This window comes from Cetorhinus maximus, chromosome 23 (genome assembly GCF_964194155.1).
Source record: "Cetorhinus maximus chromosome 23, sCetMax3.hap1.1, whole genome shotgun sequence".
Classification (NCBI taxonomy): Eukaryota; Metazoa; Chordata; class Chondrichthyes; order Lamniformes; family Cetorhinidae; genus Cetorhinus; species Cetorhinus maximus.
In genome coordinates, this window is record NC_135901.1 from 9,939,847 (window position 1) to 9,965,889 (window position 26,043).

General features: G+C 44.4%; 1 protein-coding gene and 1 pseudogene across 1 annotated transcript; one reads left to right on the forward strand and one right to left on the reverse strand.

The window, feature by feature from the left end:
- Positions 1-6,060: 6,060 nt before the first annotated feature.
- LOC144698157 (uncharacterized) overlaps positions 6,061-26,043 on the reverse strand; it is an 83,358-nt pseudogene continuing 63,375 nt past the window's right edge.
- LOC144698161 (uncharacterized) lies at positions 12,505-15,154 on the forward strand. The gene is made up of 2 exons (XM_078570104.1): positions 12,505-12,529; positions 13,541-15,154. Exon 2 carries the CDS (start codon positions 13,730-13,732, stop codon positions 15,152-15,154), a length of 1,425 nt encoding a protein of 474 aa, XP_078426230.1. The 5' UTR covers positions 12,505-12,529; positions 13,541-13,729.

The following is a 26,043-nucleotide window of genomic DNA, read 5'->3' on the forward strand; positions in this document are numbered from 1 at the left end:
CCCCAGTTTGAATGTGTTGGTGTGTCAGTAACAGGTACCTGCGTTTAAAGTCTTTTTCACAGTCAGAACATTTGAAAGGTTTCTTATCCGTGTGAACCAATTGGTGTGCAGTGAGGTTGGATGACCAAGAGAATCCGTTCCCACACTCAGAGAAAGTGAATGGCCTCTCCCCAGTGTGAACTCTCTGGTGGGCCAGCAGGTGGGCTGACTGAGTGAATCCCTTCCCACAGGCGGAGCTGGTGAACGGCCTCTCCCCAGTGTGAACTCTCTGGTGGGCTGAGTGAATCCCTTCCCACAGGCGGAGCAGGTGAATGGCCTCTCTCCAGTGTGAACTCTCTGGTGTGTCCGAAGGCCTGATGAATTAATGAATCTCTTCCCACACATGGAGCAGGTGAACAGCCACTCCTCAGCGTGAGTGAGTTGGTGTCTCAAAAGGTCGGATGATTGAGTGAATCCCTTCCCACACAAGGATCAGGGGAATGGTCTCTCCCCAGTGTGAATGTGTCGATGAGTTTCCAGCCGCTGGCATTTGAATCCCTTCCGACAGTCCCCACATTTCCATGGTATCTCCATGGTGCTGGTGCCCTTCTGTCTCTCCAACTTGGCAGATCAGTTGAAGCTTCGTCCACACACAGAACACATGTACATTTTCTCCTCGCTGTGAGTGGTGTGATTCTTTTCAGGCTGTGTACCGGAACACTGGAACACTCACACTCAGGTGTGTGTGTCTTGGTGCTTTTCCGGTCACACTGATGTTTGAAATCTTTTGTCATGGACAAACATATCTCCTTCCACGTTCAGAGACCAATGATATTCAGGCGCTGATGAATCGAGTGACTCTGTCAGATCTTGATAATTGGTTTTAGTTTCCCATCTGTAGATCTTCCTCTCTTAATACCCTGGAAAAAAAGTTTACAGAGAATTACACAGAATCTACAGGATAGATATAGGCCATTTGGCCCAACTAGTCTTTGCTGGTCTTTATACTCCACATGCTTCTCATTCCATTCCATCCACCTCAGCTCAGTCTTTCACTTTATTTTTCTATTCCTTTTTCTCTCATCTAGTTTCCTTTTGAAATTATCTCAGCTTTTTGCCACAACCACGTCCTGTGGTAGTGAGTTCACTTTCTAACCGCTCTGAGTAAACACATTTCTCCTTATTTCCCTATTGGATTTATCAGTAACTATCTTGTATTTCTGTCCCCTGGTTTTGGATTCACCCACAAATGGAAACATTCTCTCCACATCTACAAGGTCTCACATGGCAGAAAAATAAAAAACTCATAGGACCCCAGAGCAAGATACAAGTTAGATCCAAATTAGGCTCAATGGCTGGAAGTGATGAATGATGATTGATAGGTGTTTTATTGTGATTGGAAGGCTGTTTTCAATGGGGTTTCACAGAGCTCAGTACTGGGTCCTTCATTCCTGGTTTATTTCATTCGTTCAAACTTACATATAGGGATGTGAATAACAAGTTTGCAGATGATACAAAAAATGGCTGTGTGCTTGGTAGTGAAATAGAAAGCTGGAGACTGCAGGAAGATAACAATGTACTGTTCAGGTAGGCAAGGTCAGAGGAAATAGGAGAAGGAGTAGCCCATTCAGCCCTTTGAGGCTGCACCACCAGTTAATAAGACCATGGCTGATTTGATTGTGGTTTCTACTCCACTTTCCCGTCTGTCCCCAATCCCATTAACCTTTGATTCCCTTGAAGCTCAAAAATCTGTCAAACTCAGCCCTGAAATATTCAATGACTCAGCCTCCACACTCTCTGCGAAAAATATTCCTCCTCCTCTTCATCTTAATTGGGAGCCTCCTTACTTTTGAACAGTGTCACTTAATTCTCAATTCCTCCACAGGAGGAAAGGTATATATATTGTTTATTCATTCATGGGATGTGGGCGCCGCTGGCTAGGCCAGCATTAATTGGTTCAGAGGGCATTTCAAAGTCACCCACATTGCTGTGGGTCTGGATCACAGCAGATTTCCTTCCCTAAAGGACATTAGTGAACCAGATGGGCTTTTACAACAATCAACAAAGGTTTCATGATGATCATTATACTTTTAATTCCAATTTTTATTGAATTTAAATTCCACTGTGGCGGAATTCGAACCTGGGTCTCCTGAGCAATACCCTGGGTATCGGGATTACTGGTCCAGAGACAATACCACTACGCCATTGCCTCCCCTTCTCAGCACCTACCCTGTCAGGACCCTTCAGAATCTTGTATGTTTCAAAAAGATTACCTCTCATTCTCATAGAGTCAGAGAGGTCTACAGAACAGAAAAAGGCCATTCGGCCCATCGAGTCTGCGCCGGTCAAACAAGTACCTAATTCTAATCCCATTTTCCAGCACTGGGTCCATAGCCTTGTATGCCATGGCATCGCAAGTGCACATCCAGATACTTTTTAAATGTTATGAGGGTATCTGCCTCTACCACTCTTTCAGGCAGTGAGTTCCAGATTCCCACCACCCTCTGGGTGAAAAAATTCTTCCTCACATCTACTCTAAACCTCCTGCCCCTTACCTTAAATCTATGCCCCCTGGTTATTGATCCCTCCACCAAGGGGAAAAGTTCCCACCTGTCAGCCCTGTCTATGCCCCTCATAATTTTATACTCCTCAATCATGTCCCCCCTCAATCTCCTCTGCTCCAGGGAAAATAACTTCAGTCTATCCAATCTCTCCTCATAACTAAAACTCTCCAGCCCAGGCAACATCCTGCTAAATCTCCTCTGCACCTCTGGTGCAATCACATCCTTCCTATAATGCGGATTCCAGAACTGCATGCAATACTCTCGCTGTGGCCTAACCACCATTTTATACAGTTGCAGCATAATGTCCCTGCTTTTATATTCTATGCCTCGGCTAATGAAGGCAATATCCCATATGCCTTCTTAACTACCTTATCTACCTGCCATGCTACCTTAAGGGACCGGTGGACATGTACCACAAGGTCCCTCTGATCATCAGTACTTTCCAGGATCCTACCATTCATCGTGTATTCCTGTGCCTAAGTGCATCACCTCACACTTAGCCGGATTAAATTCCATTTTTGTTTCTGATCAGCCCATCTGACCAGCCCATCTATATCCTCTTGTAATCTAAGACTATCCTCCACACTTTATGTCACACCACCAATTTTCATGTCATCCACAAACTTACTGATTAACCCTCCTACATTCAAGTCTAAATAGTTTATTTATTACTGAAACAGCAAGGGACCCAACACCGATACCTGTAGAACCCACTGGAAACAGGCGTCCAGTCATAAAAACCCCCTCGACCATCAACCTCTGCTTCCTACCACTCAGCCAATTCTGGATCCAATTTGCCAAATTGCCTTGGATCCCATGGACTCTTACCTTCATTAACAATCTCCCATGCGGGGCCTTATCAAAAGCCTTGCTGAAGATCAAGTAGACTATGTCAAATGCATTGCCCTCATCTACACACCTGGTCACCTCTTCGAAAAATTCAATCAAATTGGTCAGACATGACCTCCCCTTAACAAAACCATGCTGACTGTCCTTGATTAATTCCTGCCTCTCCAAGTGTAGATTAATTCTATCCCTCAGAATTACTTTCAATATTTTCCCCACCACTGAGGTTAGACTGACTGGCCTGTAGTTCCCTGGTTTATCACTTCCTCTCTTCTTGAGTAACGGTACCAGATTGGCTGTCCTCCAGACCTCTGGCATCTCTTCCTGTGGCCAGAGAGGTATTGAAAAGTTATTGCCAGCACTCCTGCTATCTCTTCCCTTGCCCCACTCTGTTGCCTGGGATACATTTCATCCCGGCCTGGAGATGTATCTACTTTTAAGCCTGCAGACTACTTTCTATGCTAATTTCTTTAATTATATCACAGTCCTTCTGCCTGATTTCCATACCCACGTCGTCCCTCTCACTTGTGAACACTGACACAAAGTATTCATTTAGAAAACCTACCTATGTCTTCCAGCTCCACACACAAATTACCACCATAGTCCTTAATGGGCCCTACTCTTTCCCTAGTTATCCTTTCACTCTTGATGTACTTTGTAAAATAACTTTGAATTTTCCTTTATTTTACCTGCCAATGTTTCTTCATGCCTCCTTTTTGCTCTCCTAATTTCCTTTTTAAGTTCCCCCCTGCACTTTCTATACTCCTCTAGGGCTTCCGCTGTTTTAAGCCCTCAGTATCTGCCATAAGCCTCCCTTTTTCTCTTTATCTAATCCTGTATATCCCTCAACATCCAGGGTTCCCTGGATTTGTTGGTCCCACCCTTTGTCATTACTTGAATGAGTTGGCCCTGTACTCTCCCTATTTCCTTCTTGAATGAGTCCCACTGCTTTGGCACAGATTTACCCAAAAGTAGCTGTTCCCAGTCCACTCTGGCCAAATCATATCTGATCTTATTAAAATCGGCCTTCCCCCAATTTAGAACTCTGATTTCTGGCCCATCCTTGTCCTTTTCCATAACAACCTTGAATCTAATGGAGTTATGATCACTGTCTGCAAAATGCTCCCCCATGATACCTCTACCACTTGCCCAGCTTCATTTCCTAAAATTAAGTCCAGGACTGCCCCCTCTCTTGTAGGACCTTCTACGTACTGGCTTAAAAAACTCTCCTGGATGCATTTTAAGAATTCTGTTCCCTCTAAACCTATCACACTATGACTAACCCAGTTAATGTTGGGGAGGTTGAAACCCCCACTATTACTACCCTATTATTTTTACACTTCTCTGAAATTTGCCTACATATCTGCTCTTCTATTTCTCTCTGACTGTTTGGGGGCCCATAGTACACTTCCAGCAATATGATTGCTCCTTTTTTGTTTTTCAGTTCTACCCATATGGCTTTATTTGAGGAGCCTTCTAAGATGTCATCCCTCCTTACTGCTGTAATTGATTCCTTGATCAATATTGCGATACCCCCTCCTCTTTTACCTCCTTCCCTGTCTCGCCTGAAGACCCTATATCCTGGAATATTGAGCTGCTAATCCTGCCCCTCTCTCAACCATACCTCTGTAACAGCAGTTACATCATACTTCCTTGTGTTAATTTGTGCCGTCAAGTCATCTGTCTTATTTGTCAGACTCCTTGCATTAAAATAAATACCATCCAACCGTACCAAACTCCCTTGTGCCTTAACTGGCCTATAACTTATATGCCTTCTAGACTCAGTTACTCTCTCTTCTAATTTTGGCTTCTAATTCTTCTAAACTCCAATGGATACAGGCCCAGCCTTTCATCATAAGACAACACCTTCATCCCAGGAATCAGCATAGTGAACCTTCTCTGAACTGCTTCCAGTGCAAGCATATCCCTCCTTAAGTAAGGAGACCAAAACTGTACACAGTATTCCACGTGTGGTCTCACCAATTTCCTGTACAGTTGTAGCAAGACATCCCTACCTTTATACTCCATCCTCTTTGCCTTCCTAATCACTTGCAGTACCTGAATGCTGACTTTTTGTAATTCATGTCCAAGGACACCCAGATCCCTCTGTGCTGCAGCATTCTGCAGTCTCTCTCTATTTCAATAATATTCTGTTTTTTCATTCTTCCTGCCAAACTGGACATCCTCACATTTTATCACATTATACTCTATCTGCCAATTTCTTGCCACTCACTTAACCTATCTATATCTGTTTTCACTCTTTGTATCCTCCTCACAACTTGCTTTCATACCTATCTTTCTATCATTAGCAAATATAGCTACAATACAATTGGTCCCTTCAATAAAGTCATTTGTATAGATCGTAAATATTTGAGGCCCCAATACTGATCCCTCTGGCACTCCACTAGTTACAGTTTGCCAACCAGAAAATTACCCAATTATCCCAACTCACTCTTTCCTGTTAGCTAGCTTATCCTCTATCCATGCTAATATATCACCCCCAACACCATGGGCTCTTATCTTGTGCAGTAACCTTTAATGTGACAGTTCATTGAAGGCCTTTTGTAAATTCAAACACAGTACATCTCCTGGTTCCCCTTTATCAACACCGCTTATTACATCCTCAAAGAATTCAAGGCTCCTCCATCATTTTGGAGGTGACGATGGGAGAGGCAGAGCCCTTCAAAAGAAACTAACATGAATTAGAGATATTAAAGAGATCCAACACACTGTGTGTTTAACACAAGGCTGATTTGACTTTTGTCCAGAATATTAATCACTGTAACTGAGCATGACTTCTTTAACATCAGAAACAGACTCCAATGAACAAATGGATTAACAGCAAAATCCAGTCAGAGTAGTTACTTGTGAACTCGCTGGTGTCTCAGCAGGGTGGATGAGTGAGAAAATCCCTTCTTACACACGGAGCAGGTGAATGGCTTCTCCCCCGTGTGAACTCGCTGGTGTGTCAGCAAGGTTGACGACTGAGTGAATCTCTTCCCACATTTGGAGCTGCTGAATGGTCTCTCCCCAGTGAACTCGCTGGTGTTCCAGCAAGTCAGTTGACCGAGTGAATCCCTTCCCACACTCGGAGCAGGTGAATGGCCTCTCCCCAGTGTGAACTCGCTGGTTTTTCAACAGGGTGGATGAATTAGTGAATCCCTTCCCACATTCAGGGCAGGTGAATGGTCTCTCCCCAGTGTGAACTCGCTGGTGCGTCAGCAGGCGTGATGACCGAGTGAATCCCTTCCCACATTCGGGACAGGTGAATGGACTCTCTCCAGTGTGAACTCGTTCGTGCACAGTGAGGTCAGATAATTGCCTGAACCCAGTCCCACAGTGAGAGCACCTGAACTCTCATCAGTATGAACACGTTGATGGCGCATCAGTTCCCCAGAACTTTTAGAGCACATCCCGCAGTCTGGACACCTAAAAGGTCTCTCGTCAGTGTGAACTCGCTGGTGAGCCAACAGGTTGCATGACAGAGTGATCCCTTCCCACATTCAGAGCAGGTATATGGTCTCTCCCCAGTGTGACTGCAACGATGAGTTTCCAGCTCAATTGGATAATTGAATCCCTTCCCACAGTCCCCACATTTCCATCGTTTCTCCCCATTGTGACTGCATTTATGTTCTGACAGGTCAGATGATTGGTTGAAGCCTTATCCACACACAGAACACGTGTACGGTTTCTCTTCACTGTGGACGGTGCTTTCTCCTTCCATGTTCAAAATCCGATGATATTAAGGTTATGATAAATTGGGCGACTCCATCAGATCCTGATGTGATATTTGGTTGGGGTTTTCCGGATGCAAATCCTCACCTTCTAATACCCTGTGAAATTGATTTAAAACAGAAAAAAGGGAGTGAGAGGCTGCTCACAAAAACAAAAGGCAGGTTGTGAAATTGAGCTGAATGTATCTGGTAATTTGTGGGGACAGCATGAGGGAAAAACTGTTTGATTCTTGTAAAAACGCATCTGTTTCACTAATGTCCTTCAGGGAAGGGAACCTGCCAGACAGTCTGGACTTACTGAAGACTCTGACCTCTGTGGGAGGAGGGTGAGGGAAACAGGGCGAGAAGGAGGGAGATTTTATGTGCCTTAAACCCGACCAGAACTTTGACAAAACCTCCGAAATCCTCAACCTCCACCACCTAAATGTAAATCCTCCCCTTCTAACCCCCTGTAAAAGGAGTTTCCAAAATCCAACCCTGTCAGTCCAGGATAGAAATGCACAATATTCTCTCCTCCTCCTGACAGGGACGAGGATGACCGCGCATGCGCCCTGGTGAACATTGCCCCCTATAAAGATGGCGGCTGTTAACTCGGGCCTGTCAGGTTCAGTTCCGCGGCTGTTGCCCTACCTGGACTCAATGCAGGATTGGTAGATTTTTAATCTTGGTCCGAGGCCTCCACTGGATGTTTATGAAGCCTCTGCGCCCATTCCGCCGCCTCCGTTACGCCCGTATAATCAGCCGTAATTCACTGATTTCGGAGTCCAGATGACCACCTCATTGCAGTTCCAACCTCCAAACTGCACATGCGCCAGCTCCAACCCGCAGTGCGCATGCTCCATTCACAGTCCACCACTACGTCTGCGCAAGGGTTTCCTGTAGTGAGTATACGGCACATTCTGTATCGTCGAGGATGCTGGGTAACAGCCACGCCATTGAACGATGACATTGTTCAATAGAACATTATGATTTGTGATCTGATGACGATGCAGCCATAGGGCCAATATATAAAATTATTAAATTAATTGACACAGCAAACAAAGTGTCCCTCCACCATAATTCTGTCTGGGTGTAATTCACAGCATAACAAACCACTACAGTTAAGTGTGAACTCACTGGAGTCTCAGCAGCTGGGGTGAACAAGTGATTTTTTTCCCCATACACGGAACATTTAAACCATGCCTTCCCTATAAGAGTATACCTATTGTGGATAAAATCGTTTGAATTTATGAAGCTGAGGTGTGAATAGGTGAGCAAACTGAATAAGTCCCTGGAATTAAAACTCGAATGATGACCATGAAACCATTGTTAATTTTTGTAAAAACCCATCTGGTTCACGAATGTCGTTTAGGGAAGGAAATCTACTGTCTCACCTGGTCTGACCTACATGTGATTCCAGACCCACAGCAATGTGGTTGACTCTTTAAAAATGCCCTCTGAACAACGGCAATTAGGGATGGGCAATAAATGCTGGCCTAGCCAGCGACACCCACATCCCACAAACGAATAAAAAGAAACACGTGCGTAGTATCTGCATGGTCACTCTCTGGTGTGACTGTCCTGCTGTGTCAGAAAATGGGATAACTGAGTGAATCCATTTCCACATTCAGCTGGTGAACGATCTATTCATGTGAATTTACCTGTGAGTCTCCAGATCAGACGGGGATCTCAAACCTTTCCGGTGTTGAATTCCAGATTCTCAACATTCTCCTGGTAAAAAAAAACTTCAAGTGCTGTAAATCTGAAATAAAACAGAAAATTCTGCAATTTTCTGCAGAACTGGGAGCATCCACAGAGAGGAAATATAATTTACGTTTCAGATCTGCAACCTTTCATCAGAAATGTACTGTGTCAGTGCACAAAGCTGAAATGTTAACTATGTTTCCGAATCCACAGACGTTGCCAGACATAGAACCATAGAAAAGTTATAGCACAGAAGGAGGCCATTTGGCCCATCTTGTCCATGCCAGCCCGAGGACACCCAGGTGCCTAATCCCACCTTCCTGCACCCGGCCCATAGCCCTGCAGCTTACAGTACTTTAGGTGAGGATTTGAAGCATTTTCTGATTGTATCTCCTGTTAAAGGAGTTTCTCCCGAATTGCACATTAGATTTGTTGGTAATAAACTTATATTTATTTTCATCCATCTCAAACTGGAACCATTTTCAACTTGCCTACCCTGTCAACCCATTTATAATCTTAAAAACTCGATCAGGTCATCTGTCACTCTCTTTCCCAGAGAAAACATCTCCAGCTTGTTCAATCTTTCTTGATAGGTATAACCTGCCAGTTCTGGCATTATTCCAGTACATTTGATACAAGCACAGCAGATATAACAACCAGCTTTTCACCTCTGTTCCCGCGTTTCAGGGCCACAAATACACTTTCTGAGTGATACAGCAATTTACTTGTACTTCTTCCAATTTAGGATCACGTATTCACTGCTCATGATGTGATCCCCTCCATACTGAGGTGACTAAATCAAGATTGGGTAACTGCTTTGTGGAATATCACCATTCAATCTTCAAATGTATTCCTGAGCATCCAGTCATTTGCTATTTTAATTCTCCACCCCATTCCTGGTCTGACCTCTCTGTCCTCAGCCTCCTGCACTGGTCATAATCACCACTCCCATTATTTCAGACTGCAGGTGCCAGTAATGATTCTGCTGATGCTATTCATACACCCTCTGGATCTGAATTTTATTTGTTCGTCATATTAGTGTATTGTCTCATTATCACACAATTGTGTCTGATATTATCCTCCCCTTTGTCATTTAATCACTCCTGCCGTCCATTAACAATGCTTTTTCCTTCTCTTCCCCTCTCTTTTTCCTGACTCTGTACTTGTTTGTGAACAATTACATCTCTAAATTCTTCAAGTTCGATAAAGGTTCACTCACCTTAAACATTAATTCTGCTGCCCTCTCCATGGAGGCTATTTGGCCTGCTGAGTGTTTCCAACTATATCTCTTTGAAATTCAGATTTGCAGCATCGCAGTGTTTTGTTTTTGGGTCACTGTGGAACAGTTTTCTCTCGCTTAATGTGACCTGTTTAAAGAAGTTAAAGAAGGAGCTATTAAGGAATGAGGCAACAGTTACTGTCACCCTGTTCCAAAACAAATGGAACAAAATGCACTTTTTAAACTATTGTTTCATGGGATGTAGGGTCGCTGTCAAGACCAGCATTTATGACCAAAACCTAAATTCCATTGAACTTTATGGCTTGATCGGCCATTTTAAAAAGTAGTAAAAAGTCAACCACATCACCATGGGCCGGGAGTCACATGTAGGTCAGACCAGGTATGGACAGGAGATTTCATCCCCTGTAGGAACTTAGAGAACCAGGTGGGTTTTCATGACAATCGATGATAGTTTCATGGTCACCATTACAGAGGCTAGTTTTGAAATTCAGACTTATTGATTAAATTTCTCCCACTGCCATAATGGGATTTAACCTGTGCCCGCGCGTCTGGGTTATTAGTCCAGTGGCCTGATCACCTGCCCTTTGCAATTGAAACACAACATTTCCACGTCGGATGAAACCAGGAATTTCACTTGTAAATCAAATATTATGATCACTGCACTATGGAAATCAGTGTCAAACATCCCTGACCGAGGGGAACTGTCCATACATCTCTCAGTCTAATTCACAAAAAGGAAATGCTGGGAATACTGAGCAGGTCAGATCGAGTCTGTGGAGAGAGAAACAGTTAATGGTCCAAGACATTGAACTTCCAGCAGGACAAGTTCACAGACACGGAAAGTGGGGGATGGGGAAATAATAAAAGGGAAGTTTGTGATTGGGATAGATTAAATTACAAAGGGGATGAGGATGCATGGCAAAAGCGATGGTAATGAAACTCGCGATGAAACTACAGGTGGAAGAACGTTATGTATCTGTCATCTATTTCTGCTCTGATTGGAAATGTGTTGCTTCTCTGTTGACCCATTTCACGTCACTAAAAACTCTCATTCTTTCTCCACCATTATCTTTTACAAACATTTCATTGAACAAACATAGGCAGTTACATAGGAAAACAATCATAATTTTGAAGTGTTGAAACAATGAAACACATATTTTCATAACCATTTTGTTCATGGTTCATCTTAATATTTTACAGATAATCTTTAGTTTGGGGAAGATTAAGGTTGTGAGGATGAGGTTATTAACATTCTAGGCTTTTGAAATTGCCACAACACCTCAAGAAATGGTAGTTCAAAGAGTAACACATGTTTGTTTAACATGGTCTGCAGAAGAGGGAGAGAGAGAGAAAGCTATAAAATGTCAGGTGCACTCATTTGGCTAGAAATCTGGAGACAGAGTGTGTATGAGCTGTATTGTCCTGACTTTGTTAAAAAGGTAAATTTTTAAAGCAGACTTCAAGGTTAAGAAGTTTGGTTAATTAATGTAAATATCTATTGGTACATAGGCTCTCTTTTGAAATACCATCATGCATTGTACATTAGACCACACCTACAAACTTGTCCCTTGTACTTCCAGTGAAGTCGAGGGCAGTTTTCAGTGGCTGCTTCAGTGGACTGAAAATCAGAGTGATGCACAGAAACAATGTGGTTCTGATGAAAGGTCACAGACTAAAATACATGTAAATTATGTTTCTTTCTCCACAGACGCAATCAGATCTGCTAAAAATTCCAGCACTTTCTGTTTTTCATTCAGATTTCCAGCATCCACAGTATTTTTCTATTCCTGAACTGGAGAGTGCTGAGAAGGTGGAGCTCATTGCAAGAAGGGTTTGAGATCCCCGACTGAGCTGGAAATTATGAGTAAAATCACAGCATGAAAAGATCATCACCATCTGGAAGCGGAAGGGGATTCAGTTGGTCATCCCATTTACTGACACAATAGCAGTCAGACTGCAGAGAGACCTTTCAGATATTTCACGAGTGAGAAAGGATTTGCTTAGTTTTCTTACCAATTTAGAAAGTTCAAAGGATTTGATTCATAAATCAGCGCTTTCTTTCTAGAAAGAGACATCTTAAGCGTTCTGAGCCTTGGGGAAAAAACAATTTCTTTCCCCCACGTTCTGAGACTTCAGTGAGTTTGAATTTAATTGTTGAAGTGTTAATTTCTATTAATTACACCCAGGACAGAACTATGGTGGAGGACCCGTGCACTTTGGCTGCTGTTTCAATTGATGTGATAATGTCATATCTTGACCCTATGACTCCAATCGATCACAAAACACGATTTTCTATTCAACAATATCGCTGCTCAATGGCCGGGGCTTTACCCAGCATTCGCGGCGGTGCAGAATGTACCCTATCCTCGCTGCAGGCGCAATACTGGGTGTGAGTCGAGCATTGTGGGTGCTTTTAGGGAAGCATGCGCAATTGCTTTCTGCAGCAAGAGCTGGTCGAAGGAGATGACAATTTCCGAGTGTAGGCGAGTAACTGAAGCCGGTAGGTGGGAAGAATTGGAGGCGGTGGAGTGGGCAGTGAGATTTTATACAGATCCACTGGCAGTTCGACACCCGAATAAATTGCAGTGGTCCCGCGGTCGCAGCGAACGGTCGTGGGGGCAGCTGCGGGCCGCGGTTCTCAGTGAAATGGCGGAGTTAACGGCCGCCATCTTTACTGGGAATCAATGTGCAGCGGGGCGCATGCGCGGTCATCCCTGTCCCTGTCAGCAGGAGGAAAGAATATTGTGAATTTCCTGGACTGACAGGAATGGATTTTGGAAACTCCTTTTACAGGGGGTTAGAAGGGGAGGATTTACACACAGCAAACTCAAACCAAGAGAAATATTTGTCTCGTCTGACATAGGTCTTCTAAATAAAAACAAAAATTGCTGGAAAAACTCAGCAGGTCTGACAGCATCAACGGACAGAAAGACAGAGTTAATGTTTCGAGTCCATATGACTTCTTCAGAACTCGAGTCATACGGACTCGAAACGTTAACTCTGTCTTTCTCTCCAAAGTTTTTGTCAGACCTGCTGAGTTTTTCCTGCAATTTTTGTTTTTGTTTCAGATTTCCAGCATCCGCAGCATTTTGCTTTTATCTAGGTCTTTAAAATCCTCATTAGGATGGGCAGGTCGATGCGGACAGAATGTTTCCACTTGTTGGTCTGTCCAATGCTGGAGGTCTTCTGTACACAATAGTTACAAATAAATCCAACAGGAAAACTGGAGATGCTTATTTCCTGAGGCAGTAATTAAAATGTGGAACTCACTACTACAGTAAGTGGCTGAGAAAAATACCTGAGACTCTTTCAAAAAGAAACTGAATGAGAACATGAGAGAAAAGGGATTAGAAAGATCAACTGAACGGCTGAGATTAGGTTGGCAGAATGGAAGGAAATTCATGTGGAGTAGAAACTCCAGTACAGACTAGATAAACCGAATGGCCTGTGTGTAATGTATACTCTGTGTAATTCTTTGTAAACTTATTTTACAGGGTAATAGAAGAGGAGGATTTGCAGACAGGAATATCAAACCAAACCTCACGTCTGACAGAGTCAACTGGTTCATTGGGACCTGAAGATTTGTGCATCTGAAGGGATTTAATCGACCATCTCAGCTGGAAACCGGTGAGAGGCTGTTCACCTGCTCCTCCAGTGTGAAGGGATTAATACAGCTGGTAAACATGCTGACACGACAGCGAACTCACAACAGTGAGAGGCTGTTCACTTGCTCTGCGTGTGGGAAGAAATTCATGTGTTCATCTAACCTGCTGGCACATCAGCTCGATCACTTTGATGAGAAGCCTCTTCAATGCTCTGACTCTAGGAAAAGCATTAAAATCTCTGAGGAACTGGTCCAACAGCAGCGAGTTCACACTGATGAGAGACCGTTCAGCTGCTCCCACTGTGGGAAGAAGTTCAGGCTGTCCTCCTGCCTCACGGAGCACCAGCTCCTTCACACTCACGAGAAGCCGTTCAGCTGCTCTCACTGTGGGGAGTCGTTCAGCGAGTCAGGGCGTCTCACTGAGCACCAGCGAGTTCACACCAAGGACAGGCCATTCAGCTGCTCCCAGTGTGGGAAGGCATTCACTCAGTTTTCAAGCTACACTAAGCACCAACTGGTGCACACAGATGAGAGACCTTTTAAATGCTCCGAATGTGAGAAAACTTTTAAGAGAAGCATTGATCTGCTGAGGCACCAGTGCATTCACACTGGGGAGAGGCCGTTCCCCTGCTCTGTGTGTGGAAAGAGATTCATTCATTCTTTCCACCTTCTGACACATAAGCGTGGTCACACTGGGGAGAGACCATTCATCTGCTCCGTGTGTGGGAAGGGTTTCATTCGGTCATCCAGCCTTCTGATGCACCAACGGGTTCACACCGGGGAGAGACCATTCACCTGCTCCATATGTGGCAAGGGATTCACTCGTTCAAACCAACTTCTGATACACAAGCGAGTTCATACTGGAGAGAGACCGTTCACCTGCTCCGTGTGTGGGAAGAGATTCTCTCAGTCAGCTAACCTGCGGACACATCAGTGGGTTCACACTGGGGAGAGGCCGTTCATCTGCTCCGTGTGTGGCAAGAGTTTCTCTCATTTGTCCTACCTTGAGGTACATGAGCAAGTTCACACCGGTGTGAGGCCATTCACCTGCTCCACGTGTGGGAAGAGATTCGCTCATTCGTCCCATCTGGTGAGACACCAGCGCAGTCACACTGGAGAGAGGCCATTCACCTGCTCTGTGTGTGGGAAGGGATTCACTTGTTCATCTTATCTGGTGAGACACCAGCGCATTCACACTAGGGAGAAGCTGTTCACCTGCTCCTTGTGTGGGAAGGGATTTACTGATTCAATCCACCTGCTGAGACACCACCGCATTCATATGGGGTTGAGGCCGTTCACCTGTTCTGTGTGTGAGAAGGGATTCACTAATTCATCCAACCTGCTGAGACACCAACGAATTCACACTGGGGAGAGGCCGTTCACCTGCTCCGCGTGTGAGAAGAGATTTACTCGGTCATCCGACCTGCTGAGACATAAGCGAGTTCACATGTTACCAGAAAACTTGGATTCAGCTGTTGATGCTGAGAATCACATCCAGAACTGAACCTTTTCTCCTTTCTAACTCTAGATTATTTCAGTTTTCATACTTGCAGTTACTCTCATGGACAAGTCCCAGCTCTCCGTACCTCCCAGAGTGTCTCAACTTTTTACGATTTACATCAATGACTTAGATGAGGGGAGTGAAGACATGGTAGCTAAATTTGCAGAGGACACAAACATAGTTAGGAAAGTATGTTGTGAAGAGGACATGAGCAGGTTGCAGATGGATATAGGTAGGTTGAGTGAGTGGACAAAGATCTGGCAAATGGAGTTTAATGTGGGAAAATGTGAAGTTCACTTTGGCAGGGAGAACGAAAAAGCAGAGTATTACTTAAATAGAGAACGGCTGCATAATTCTGAGGTGCAGAGTATACTAAGTATTCTAGTACATGAGTCACACAAAGTTAGTATGCAGGTACAGCAAGTAATTAAGAAGGTTAATGGAATGCGATCCTTTATTACGAGAGGGATTGAACCTAAATGTAAGGGCTTCATGCTTCAGTTATACAGGACATTGGTGAGATTGCACCTCGAATACTGTATACAGTTTTAGTCTCCTTATTTAAGGAAGGATAGAAATACATTGGAGACGGTTCAAAGGAGGTTTACTAGATTGATACCTGGAATGAGTGGGTTGTCTTATGAGGAAAGGTTGGACAGACTGGGCTTGTTTCCACTGGAGTTTAGAAGAGTGAGGGGTGATTTGATTGAAGTAAACAAGATCCTGAACGGCCTTGACAAGGTGGACGTCGAAAGGGTGTTTCCTCTTGTGGGTGAGTCCAGAACCAAGGGGCACTGTTTTAAAATCAGGGTCACCCTTTTAGGACAGAAATGAGAACTTTTTCTCTCTCAGAGCGTTGTGCAACTTTGGAACTCTGCCTCAGAAGGTGGTGGAGGCGGGGTCACTGAATATTTTTAAAGCAGAGGTAGATAGATTCTTGTTAGGTAAGGGAATCAAAGGTTATCAGGATTGAAACACAAGAAGATCAGCCATGATCTTATTGAATGGTGGAGCAGGCTCAAGGGGCCGAATGGTCTACTCCTGTTCCTATTTGTTATGTTATTATGTCTCTCCTAGCCTTAGCATCCAGGGAAGGATAACACACCCAGGATCATTATTGGTGAAATTTTGCTGAACATTTGTGAAAAAAGAGACATCCTGTTGAAGTTTTTCATCCTGCACTCATCAGGACAGATTTGTAAGAATACCAATTGTAAATGGAACAATGATTTATACCACATGAGAAGAGGGTCTGATTGGTTGGCAAGAGGACTCTGATTGGGAGAGGTGTTACCGTGGAAAATGCACCAGGCAGTAGTTAACTGCCAAGCTTTTGTTTAAATTCAAACCAGGCAGGTTGACTCTGATTGGTCATGGGAATGAACCAGGGAATGAATGTCCCTAAGCTTTTGTTTTGTTGAGAAAGTGCAGTGTGTGGACATGCTCTTTCTGTTTGCAAAGGACAGGACCCTGTGTGTGAATACATGAGGTTCTAGCATGTGTAAGTGAGCTATACCGTGAGCATGACTGATAATTTTAAATTGTTTGTCAGTGTCATTCTTAGCACAATCAGATTTGTTTAGCAAGTGCTGTCCAATTGCAGAGTCACTTATCATGTTGGACACTTTGTTCTGAGATTTGCAAGCCTGGGCCGGTTTATTATGGTCAGCACTTTGCCTGTTGTGAACAGCCAAAGGGACGCGCTGTTTGACAAGAATGATACCAGAAATGTGTGTGTTTACATATGAGGAAAGGATTGACAGGCTGGCTCTCTTCTCTCTTGGATAAAGGAGACTGAGAGGTGTCCTAATTGAGGCCTTTAAAATGATGAAAGGTTTTGATAGAGAGGATACAGAGAGAATGCTTCCTCTTGTGGGGAATAGAGACCATCAATATAAGATAGTCACCAAGAATCCAATAGGGAATTCAGAAGAAACTTCTTCACCCAGAGAGTGGTGAGAATGTGGAACTCGCTTCCACAGGGAGTGGGTGAAGTGTATAGTATGGATGTATTTAAGGGGAAACGAGATAAGCACAAGAGGGAGAAGGGAGTAGAGGGTTACAGTGATAGATTTAGATGAGGAAAGATGGGAGGAGGCTCGAGTGGATCATAAACACCAGCATGGACTGGTTAGGCTGAATGGCCTGTTTCTGTGCCTTATATCCTCTGTAATCCTATGTAATCGAGCTCTGAATCCACTGTATTATTTCTGTTTGTGTCTGGAAGCAGCATGGCATTAACCTGAAGACTAAACTCAGACTCTCCCAGGCCATTGTCCTTACCACCCTGCTGTATGGAGCAGCATCCTGGGTCTGCTATCGGAGCCACGTCAAAGCTCTGGAACGCTTCCACCAAAGACACCTGAGGTCCATCACGAGGATTCGATGGCAGGACAAAATCACAAAACAACGAGGTCTCCATCGTGCTGGGCTCAACAGCACAGAGACCACCCTCCAGAAAATTCCACTTGGATGGCCAGGCCATGACCCCCACATGGATGATGACAGAATCCCCAAGCAGATCGTCAATGGGGAACTGTCTCAGGGTAAACAACATCAAGGTGGTCAGTACAAAGAGTACAAGGACACCCTTAAAAAAGAGCCTTACAAACTTGTGCATTGCAGACCACCTCTCTGGGGAAAACACTGCAGCCGACCGGCCCACGTGGAGGCAAATACTGAAATTTGGTTCAGCTTGTTTCAAGGACCATCTACTCCAGACTCGCAACATCCGATGTGCCCAGAGGAAGACCAGTGGTGGAGCAGCTGCAGATGTTCCCCCGGTACCAACAACGACAACATGAACTGCCAGTTCTGTGGGCGTCCATGTCGATCCCACATCGGTCTCTTCAGTCATGAGAGGAGCCACAGAAAACGATGCAATCATTAACAGCTTGGACATACTCGAACAACAAGGAGTCTACCCCAACATTACCCGTGTTCCCCGGATCAGGGAACTATACTCTGTCTGTATGATTGCAGTGCTGTTAATAAAGTCAGGAAAAGACAATCTATTGTTGTGAGTTTGATTATCTGGTGTCTGAAATCACAAGATTCAGTACTTAGAGTCAACAAGATGAACAAGGAAACACGTCATGGCCCAATATTCCAGCTTGATATTCCCAGGAGAATGTCTGTTATCTAACACCTCGAGTGGACAGAACAGAGAAAGATCCCAACTGTAAGAAACCCTCGAATCATTTGTAAATATCTTTCAAATGTTGACAGGTTCCAACTGTCAGTTTCCATTATATTGAAGTCAATGGGAGGTGAGAGAGCGGTTATTCTAGAATTATAAAGAACACGAGTTAGACCACAGCTAGAATAGTGAGTACAGTTCAGGTCACCACATTACAGGAAGGATGTGATTGTACTGGAGAGGGTAGAGAAGAGATTTATCTGGATGTTGCCCAGGTTGGGGAATTTTAACTGTGAGGAAAGATCGGATAGACTGGGATTGTTTTCTGTGGAACAGAGGAGGCTGAGGGGAGATTTAATTGAGATATATAAAATTATGAGGGGCCCAGATGGAGCAGACAGCACCTATTTCATTAACAGAGAGATCAGTAACCAGGGGGCAAAGATTTAAACTAATTGATGGAGGATTAGAGGGGAGTTGAGTAATGTTTTCACCCAGAGGGTGGTTGGGGATCTGGAACTCACTGCCTGAAAGGGTGGTAGAGGCAGAAACTCTCATCACATTTAAGAAACACCCCAATATACAACTGGAGGTGCTGTAACCTCCAGGGCTACAGACCTAGAGCTGGAAAGTGGGATTAGACTGGATAACTAATTTTCGGCCAGCACACGCATGATGGGCTCAATGGCCTCCTCTGTGCTGTAAATTTCTGTGATGACAAGTGGTCCTCGTGTTTATATCCAAGACAGGCCTCAGCCCAGTCATTTGCTCCAAATGTTGATGTGATGGTTGAAGCTAAGAGGTGTCAGGTGTCGGGAGCAGTAAATAAATGGAAATGTTAGTAAATACTGATATAGTTTATCTGTATCTAGTTCCATTTTAATAACTTCTGCTGAATGTGACCCTCACCCAGTGCCAGGATATCAGATCAGAGCCACCATGGAAAATGAGTTTGACACTCCTGAGTCCCTGTAACTTCCTCCAGCTCCACAACCCTCTGTGTAAATACAAGGTGTTGTTGTTGGATTCACCCTGAGATAGACAATGTCAATCTGATTCCCCTCATCCACAAACACAACAACTTCTCCACAAAACACAAACAGGTTTGTAAATTGTGACCTCATTTTCCAGAAGCCATGTTGAGGATCTCTAATGGCTCCTTTTCTTCCCCAGTGATCAGAAACAGCATCTCTTAGGATCCCTTCAAGCATCTTCCCTGTGATCGACATCACACTGATGGGCCTGTCGTTCCCTGGCTCTGATTTGTCTCCAATTCGGAAAGTGGGAACGAAGTGAGCTGCCTTCCAATCTCAGGGAACAATCCCCGACTCTCTTGAGCTGTTGAAGATTCGGACAAGGGGCTCAAAGACCAGCCATCCCATCTCTTTAAGCTGCCTTGGGTGGGTATCATCTGGACCTGGAGCACCATCTAGTTTGAGATTTCCTATTTTATCCAGGATGACAATCACTTTCTACTTTAATAGTGATGATGTTACTGTCAACACCACATCCCACAGCTGGAATCTGAACATCATCCACAGGAGTGCAGACTGATGTGAAATAGTCATTTAACAGTTATGTTATATCCTGGCAATCTGTTTCAATCTGTCCTGAACTGACAGTCAGTGACTCAAAACCATTTTTAACCATCTTCTCACTCCTGATGGAGTTGGAAAAGTTGTCACTATTATTCCTATAATTGTTCACCACCTTCTTTTCCAAAGATTGCTTCACTTCTCTAACGGCTGCTTTTGTCTCCCTCAATTGTGGGTGATATTTGTCCCTATTCTCCTGGACACTGAATCCATCTTGTTCTAAACTGGGTTCAATGTCAGACAGTTCAGGGAGTCGGAAATCATTCACCCCTAGACCTACACTGACAGGTAAAACCCCAGACAGCTCCCTCAGTAAGGATCCCTTGGTTTTTCACCATGTATGAGTCAGGATACTGAAACCCACCTTTCTGACAGTCCACTCCTGGAGGCCCCACTCCTTGAGCCTACAACCTTCAGCAGGGTCAGTGGTGGAGTTCCACAGCGGGAGTGATCTCAGGGTAACTGTTGGGATTGCACCACCATGGATATCCTGAGTTGTCTATTTATAGTTATCCTGGTGTCTAACACACGCACATCATTAAAACAGGGAATTCCTGGAAACACCGTGCAGATCCTTCTTTATCTGGAGATCAAATGTCTGTGGTATAATTGTCCCAGCAGTTAACAGGCTCCTGTGAACTCCACTATCTGCTCTTTCAATGCAGATTTTAACAAATGTCTTTCAAATAAGTTAACATTGTCCTGAAATGGTAGCTGTCGTATAATTACCACAGTCATTTTCAGGCTGGAAACTTAAACCTGCTATTTCACTTTCAAGACAAGAACACATCACAGTTTTACACCAATCTCTGATTTGACAGCACGTTTCCAGCATTCACCGTTGAAAAACAGAAATTGCTGCAAAATCTCAGCAGGTCTGGCAGCATCTGCAGAGAGAAAAACAGAGTTAACATTTTAAGCCTAATATGGCTCTTCTTCGGTTCCAAAACATTAACTCTGTTTCTGTCTCCACAGATGCTGCCAGACCTGCTGAGATTTTCCAACATTTTCTGTTTTTAGTTTAGACACCCACATTATTTTGTTTTATTTCACTGTTGTTCTTCCTGATTCTAAACACAATTGTAAAGGAGCCTTTTGTCCCATCTGAACCATGGAAAAAAGCAGCTGACACACATTTCTTCCACACTTCAGGATTAACCCACACAAAATCTCTTCAGTGTGTGAAGGGATGAAAAAGACAAAAGTGCCATTTGTCCCTCAGTGTGACCCTGAAGGACTGTGTCCAGGCTGAAGTTCTGTTCCTGCCGTATGATCCTCCCCCAGATTGTCCTTTCTGAGCTCCAGCCAGGTGATGTTAAACACTCAGGTGGGAAAGACAAAAATCTACAACAATATGTTCAAAACAAAGCTGATTTATTTGACATTTATCCAAATGTTAAACTCCAGCCCAGTTAGAGGGATAATGAACATCATCAGAAGCAAACTCCTGCTCTCAGAATGAACATGGTCTAGTCCTGGATGTGATTAACAGCTGCAAGAACAGCAGAATCCAACCCCTGCAGTCACTTGTAAACTCACTGGTGTCAGTAGGTGAGATGACTGAGTGAATCTCTTCCCACGCATGGAGCAGGTGAACCGCCTGTCACCAGTGTGAATGTGTTTGTGTGACAGCAGGTCCACTTTGCTTTTAAATCTCTGTTCACACAACTTAGAAAAGGTTTCTTATCAGTGTGAACAAGTTTATGTGTTTTAAGGTGGGATGACTGAGTGAATCTCTTCCCACACATGGAATAGGGGAACGGTGTCGCCCCAGTGCGAGTGCGCTGCTGGACACTTGAGTTCACATGATCAACAGTACCCAGTCCTAGTGAGAGCACCTGAATAGTCTTGTCAGTGTGAACACGTTGTTGGTACGTGAGCTCCACAGGATTTTCATAGCACTTCCTACAATCCAGAGATTGAAAAGATCGTCCCACTGTGAACTCACTGGTTTGTCAACAGGTTGAATGAATGAGGGAATCTTTCCCCACATGGAGCAGGTGAATGACCTCTTCCTGGTGTGAACTCGCTGGTGTTGCTGCAGGATGGACAATCGCCTGAACCTCTTCCCACAGTGAGAGCAGATGAATGGAGTGCAACCAGAGTGAATGCTCTGGAGCATCATCAGTGAATGTAGGTTTTTAAACCTTGGTCGAAGCATTTAAAGCCTCTCTCTGGTGTATGAACTTGCTGGTGTGTACGGAGGCTGGATGGAGAAAGAGGCGGACAAGGAGGAAATCCCAGTGCGGTAGTGGAAGGGAGGGAAGCAGCAGAGGCAGCTTATCGGATTGTCTCAATCTTAGTGACAAAGAAGCTCCATGAGATCCTCACACTTGTTGTTGGGGGTGAGGATGGAGGAGACAGGGGAGAGGGAGAGCACTTCAAAAGGAACTAACTTGTGTTAGAGATATTAAAAAGGCTTAACATACTGTAGGTTTAACACAAAGCTGATTTATTTGACTTTTATCCACAATATTAACCACGATAACTGGACTGGAGTTTATTAACATCAGCAGAAAAAGACCCCATTGAACATGGTTCAGTCCTGGATGTGATTAACAGCAAAATCCATCACTGTAGTTATTCATGAACTCGCTTGTGTCTCACCAGGTGAGATGAGCGAGCAAATCTCTTATTACACACAAAGCAGGTGAAATGGCTTCTTCTCAGTGTGAACTCTCTGGTGTATCAGCAGGTGGGATGAGATAGTGAATCCCTGCCCGCACTCAGGTGAATGGCCTCTACCCAGTGTGAACTCGTTGATGTATCCGCAGGTTGGATGACTGAGTGAATCCCTTCCCACACTCAGAGCAGGTGAATGGCCTCGCTCCAGTGTGAACTCACTGGTGTGTCAGCAGGTTGGTTAAGGTAGTGAATCCCTTCCTACACACAGAACAGGTGAACGGCCTCTCCCCAGTGTGAGTGCGCTGATGTATCAGCAGTTTGGATGACTGAATGAATCCTTTCCCACACTTGGTGCAGGTGAATGGCCTCTCTCCAGTGTGAATGCGCTGATGTATCAGCAGGTTGGATGAGGTAGTGAAACCCTTCCCACACTCGGGGCAGGTGAATGGTCTCTCTCCAGTGTGAACTCGCTCGTGTATCAGGAGGTTGGTTAACCGAGTGAATACCTTCCAAAATTCAGTGCAAGTAAATGGCCTCTCCCCAGTGTGAATCCGCTGGTGTACAGTGAGCTGAGATGATTGTCTGAACCCCGTCTCGCAATGAGAGCACCTGAACGGTCTCTCGTCAGTGTGAACACGTTGATGGAGCATCAGTTCACTGGAACTTTTAAAGCACTTCCCACACTCTGGACAATTAAAAGGTTTCTCCCCAGTGTGAACTCGCTGGTGTCTCAGGAGGTGGGATGACCAACGGAATCCTTTGGCACACACGGAGCAGGTGAACGGCCTCTTCCCAGTGTGACTGTGTTGATGAGTTTCCAGCTCAGATGGGAATCTGAATTCCTCCTCACACTCCCCACGTTTGCACGGTTTCTCCCCAGTGTGGCTGCACTTGTGTTTCAACAGGTCAAATGATCGACTGAAGCCTCGTCCACAGGCAGAACACGTGTGTGGTTTCTCTCCACTGTGAACGGTGCTTTTTCCTTCCATGATCAAAATCCGATGGTATTCAGGTTATGAATAAATTAGGCAACTTCATCAGATCCTGATGTGATGATTGAGTTTCCCGACAGTGAATCCTCCCCTTCTAATACCCTGTGAAATTGATTTAAAACAGAAAAAAGGGAGTGAGAGAGAACCCACAAAAACACAAAGGCAAGTTGTGAAATTGAGCTGAATGAATCTGTTAATTTGTGAGGCCAGGACTAGGAAAAAGTGAATGTGAAAGCTGCTGGACTGTCATAAAAACCCAACTGGTTCACTCATGTCCTTCAGGGAAGGGAACCTTTCTGGGCCTACACAACAATCTGTTCTCTATGGGAGGGGACAGAGAGAGGTGGGGATGTGGGAGAAGTGGGGGGATGAGGCAAGGAAGAGGGATTTTATATATTTTCAACTCAACCAGAACTTTGACATATTCTCCCAAATCCTGACACTCTACCACCGAGAAGGATCAGGATAGCAGGTCTATGGGAACAGTATCACCTCCAAGTCACACACTGTCCTGACTTGTCTGACATCCAGAACTGGATGAGCACAAATTTCCTTCATTTAAATATTGAGAAGACTGAAGCCATTGTCTTCAGTCCCACAACAAACTCCACTCCCTGGCCACCGACTCCATCCCTCTCCCTGGCAACTGGGTGAGGTTGGAGCAGACTCTTCACAATGTCAGAATAATATTTGACCCCAAGAAGAGCTTATGACCAGATATCCCCATCATCACCAAGATCGCCTATTTCCACCTCAGTAACGTCACTTGACTCTGCTCATCTGCTGCTGAAAACCTCATCATTCCTTTGTTACCTCTAGACTTAACAATCCTAACACACTCCCAGCCGGCCTCCCATATTAAACCACCTCCCTCCATCCGGAGGTCATCCAAAACTCTGCTGCCCGTGTGCTTACTCACACCAAGTCTTGTTCACCCATCACCCCTGTGCTCACTGACATACAAAGGTTTCTGTTCAAGAAGCATCTAAATTTTAAACTTCCCATCCTTATTTTCAATTATATCCATGGCCCCTCCCTACCTCTGTAATCTCCTCCAGCCTCATAACCCTCTGAGATCTTTGTGCTCATCTAATTCCTCAGCATTCCTGATTTTAACTGTTCCACTATTAATTGGCTGCACCTTCAGTTGCCCAAGGCCATAAACTGTGGAATTTCATCCCTGACGCTCTCTGCCTCTCTACCTCACTTTTCTCCCCAAGATACCAACTTCTGCAACCAACACGCAGCCCATTACAAATCAGTTGTTAAATGGTCCATCTCTGTTTCTAGACTCAGTTCTGTGAGCAACAGCTGCAATAAAACAAATGCAAAATACTGCGTTTGCTGTAAATCTGAAAGAAAAAGAGCAAATCCTGGAAATGCTCCAGGTCAGTAACTGTAGAAAAAGAAAGAGAGTTAACATTTCAGGATGTGCAGAATCAGTTCCAGGGAATAAAAATTCAGCAGAATTTTATGGTCAATATAAGCTCAGAAGCAGAAGAGAATGATCTCTAGTGCAGGAAAAACAATTCCTGACCACGGGAAGATAAAGCTGGTAAATCAGCAGTGTATAGACGGGAGACGGGCAGCAGGGGACACCTCATTTAGACACAGCTGGCGTAAATAACAGGGAAATACCAAACATGGCTAAAATACACCCATTGTTTGAGGGAGTGGAAGTTAGACAATGGAAGAGAGGTGATCAGGGAGGCAGAGGTGAAACAGAGCAATGGATGGACATAGATTCAGATCCACAGTAAAGAAGCCATACCAGCCCCAAAGCTATGGAAACCAGAGCACAGCACTAAAAGCTCTAAATTGTAGATGAATGTTCAATAATACTCACCTCTGAAACAATTTCACTGTTTTCAAATTTAAAATCTCCTGCTAGAGCCTGCAGCTGGAAAGATATTACAAGCAGTGAAAGCACCTGTAAAAGGATATTACAAAAGTCATATGTGTCAGTCCAGGTTTGAAATTCAGAAGAGACAAACATTTATCTTGGTTTGAGTTTCCTGTGTGTTGATCCTCCCCTTCTAACCCTCTGTAAAAGGAGTTTCCAAAATTCATCACTGTTTGTCCAGGATAGAAATTCACAACATTCCCTCCTCCTGGCCTAGGATTACTTAAGCAGTGACAACTTCCATTGGAAGCAGGTCAGAGAAGGTTCACTAGGCCAATTCCTGGAATGAGGGGGGTTGTCTTATGAGGAAAGGTTGAGCAGGTTGGGACTATACTCATTGGAATTTATAAGAATGAGATGTGATCTTATTGAAACATGTTAGATTCTGAGGGCTCTTGACAGATGCTGAGAGGGTGTTTCCTCTCATGGGGGAATCTAGAACAAGGTGGGGGGGGGGGGCACAGTTTACAAATAAGGGGGTCTCTCATTTTACACAGAGGAGGGAAAATTTCTTATCTCAGAGGGTCATGAGTCTGTGGAATTCATGTCTCCAGAGAGCAGTGGAGTCTGGGTCATTGAATATATTCAAGGTTGAGTTAAGCAGATTTTTGATCTACAAGGGACACAAGTGTTACGGT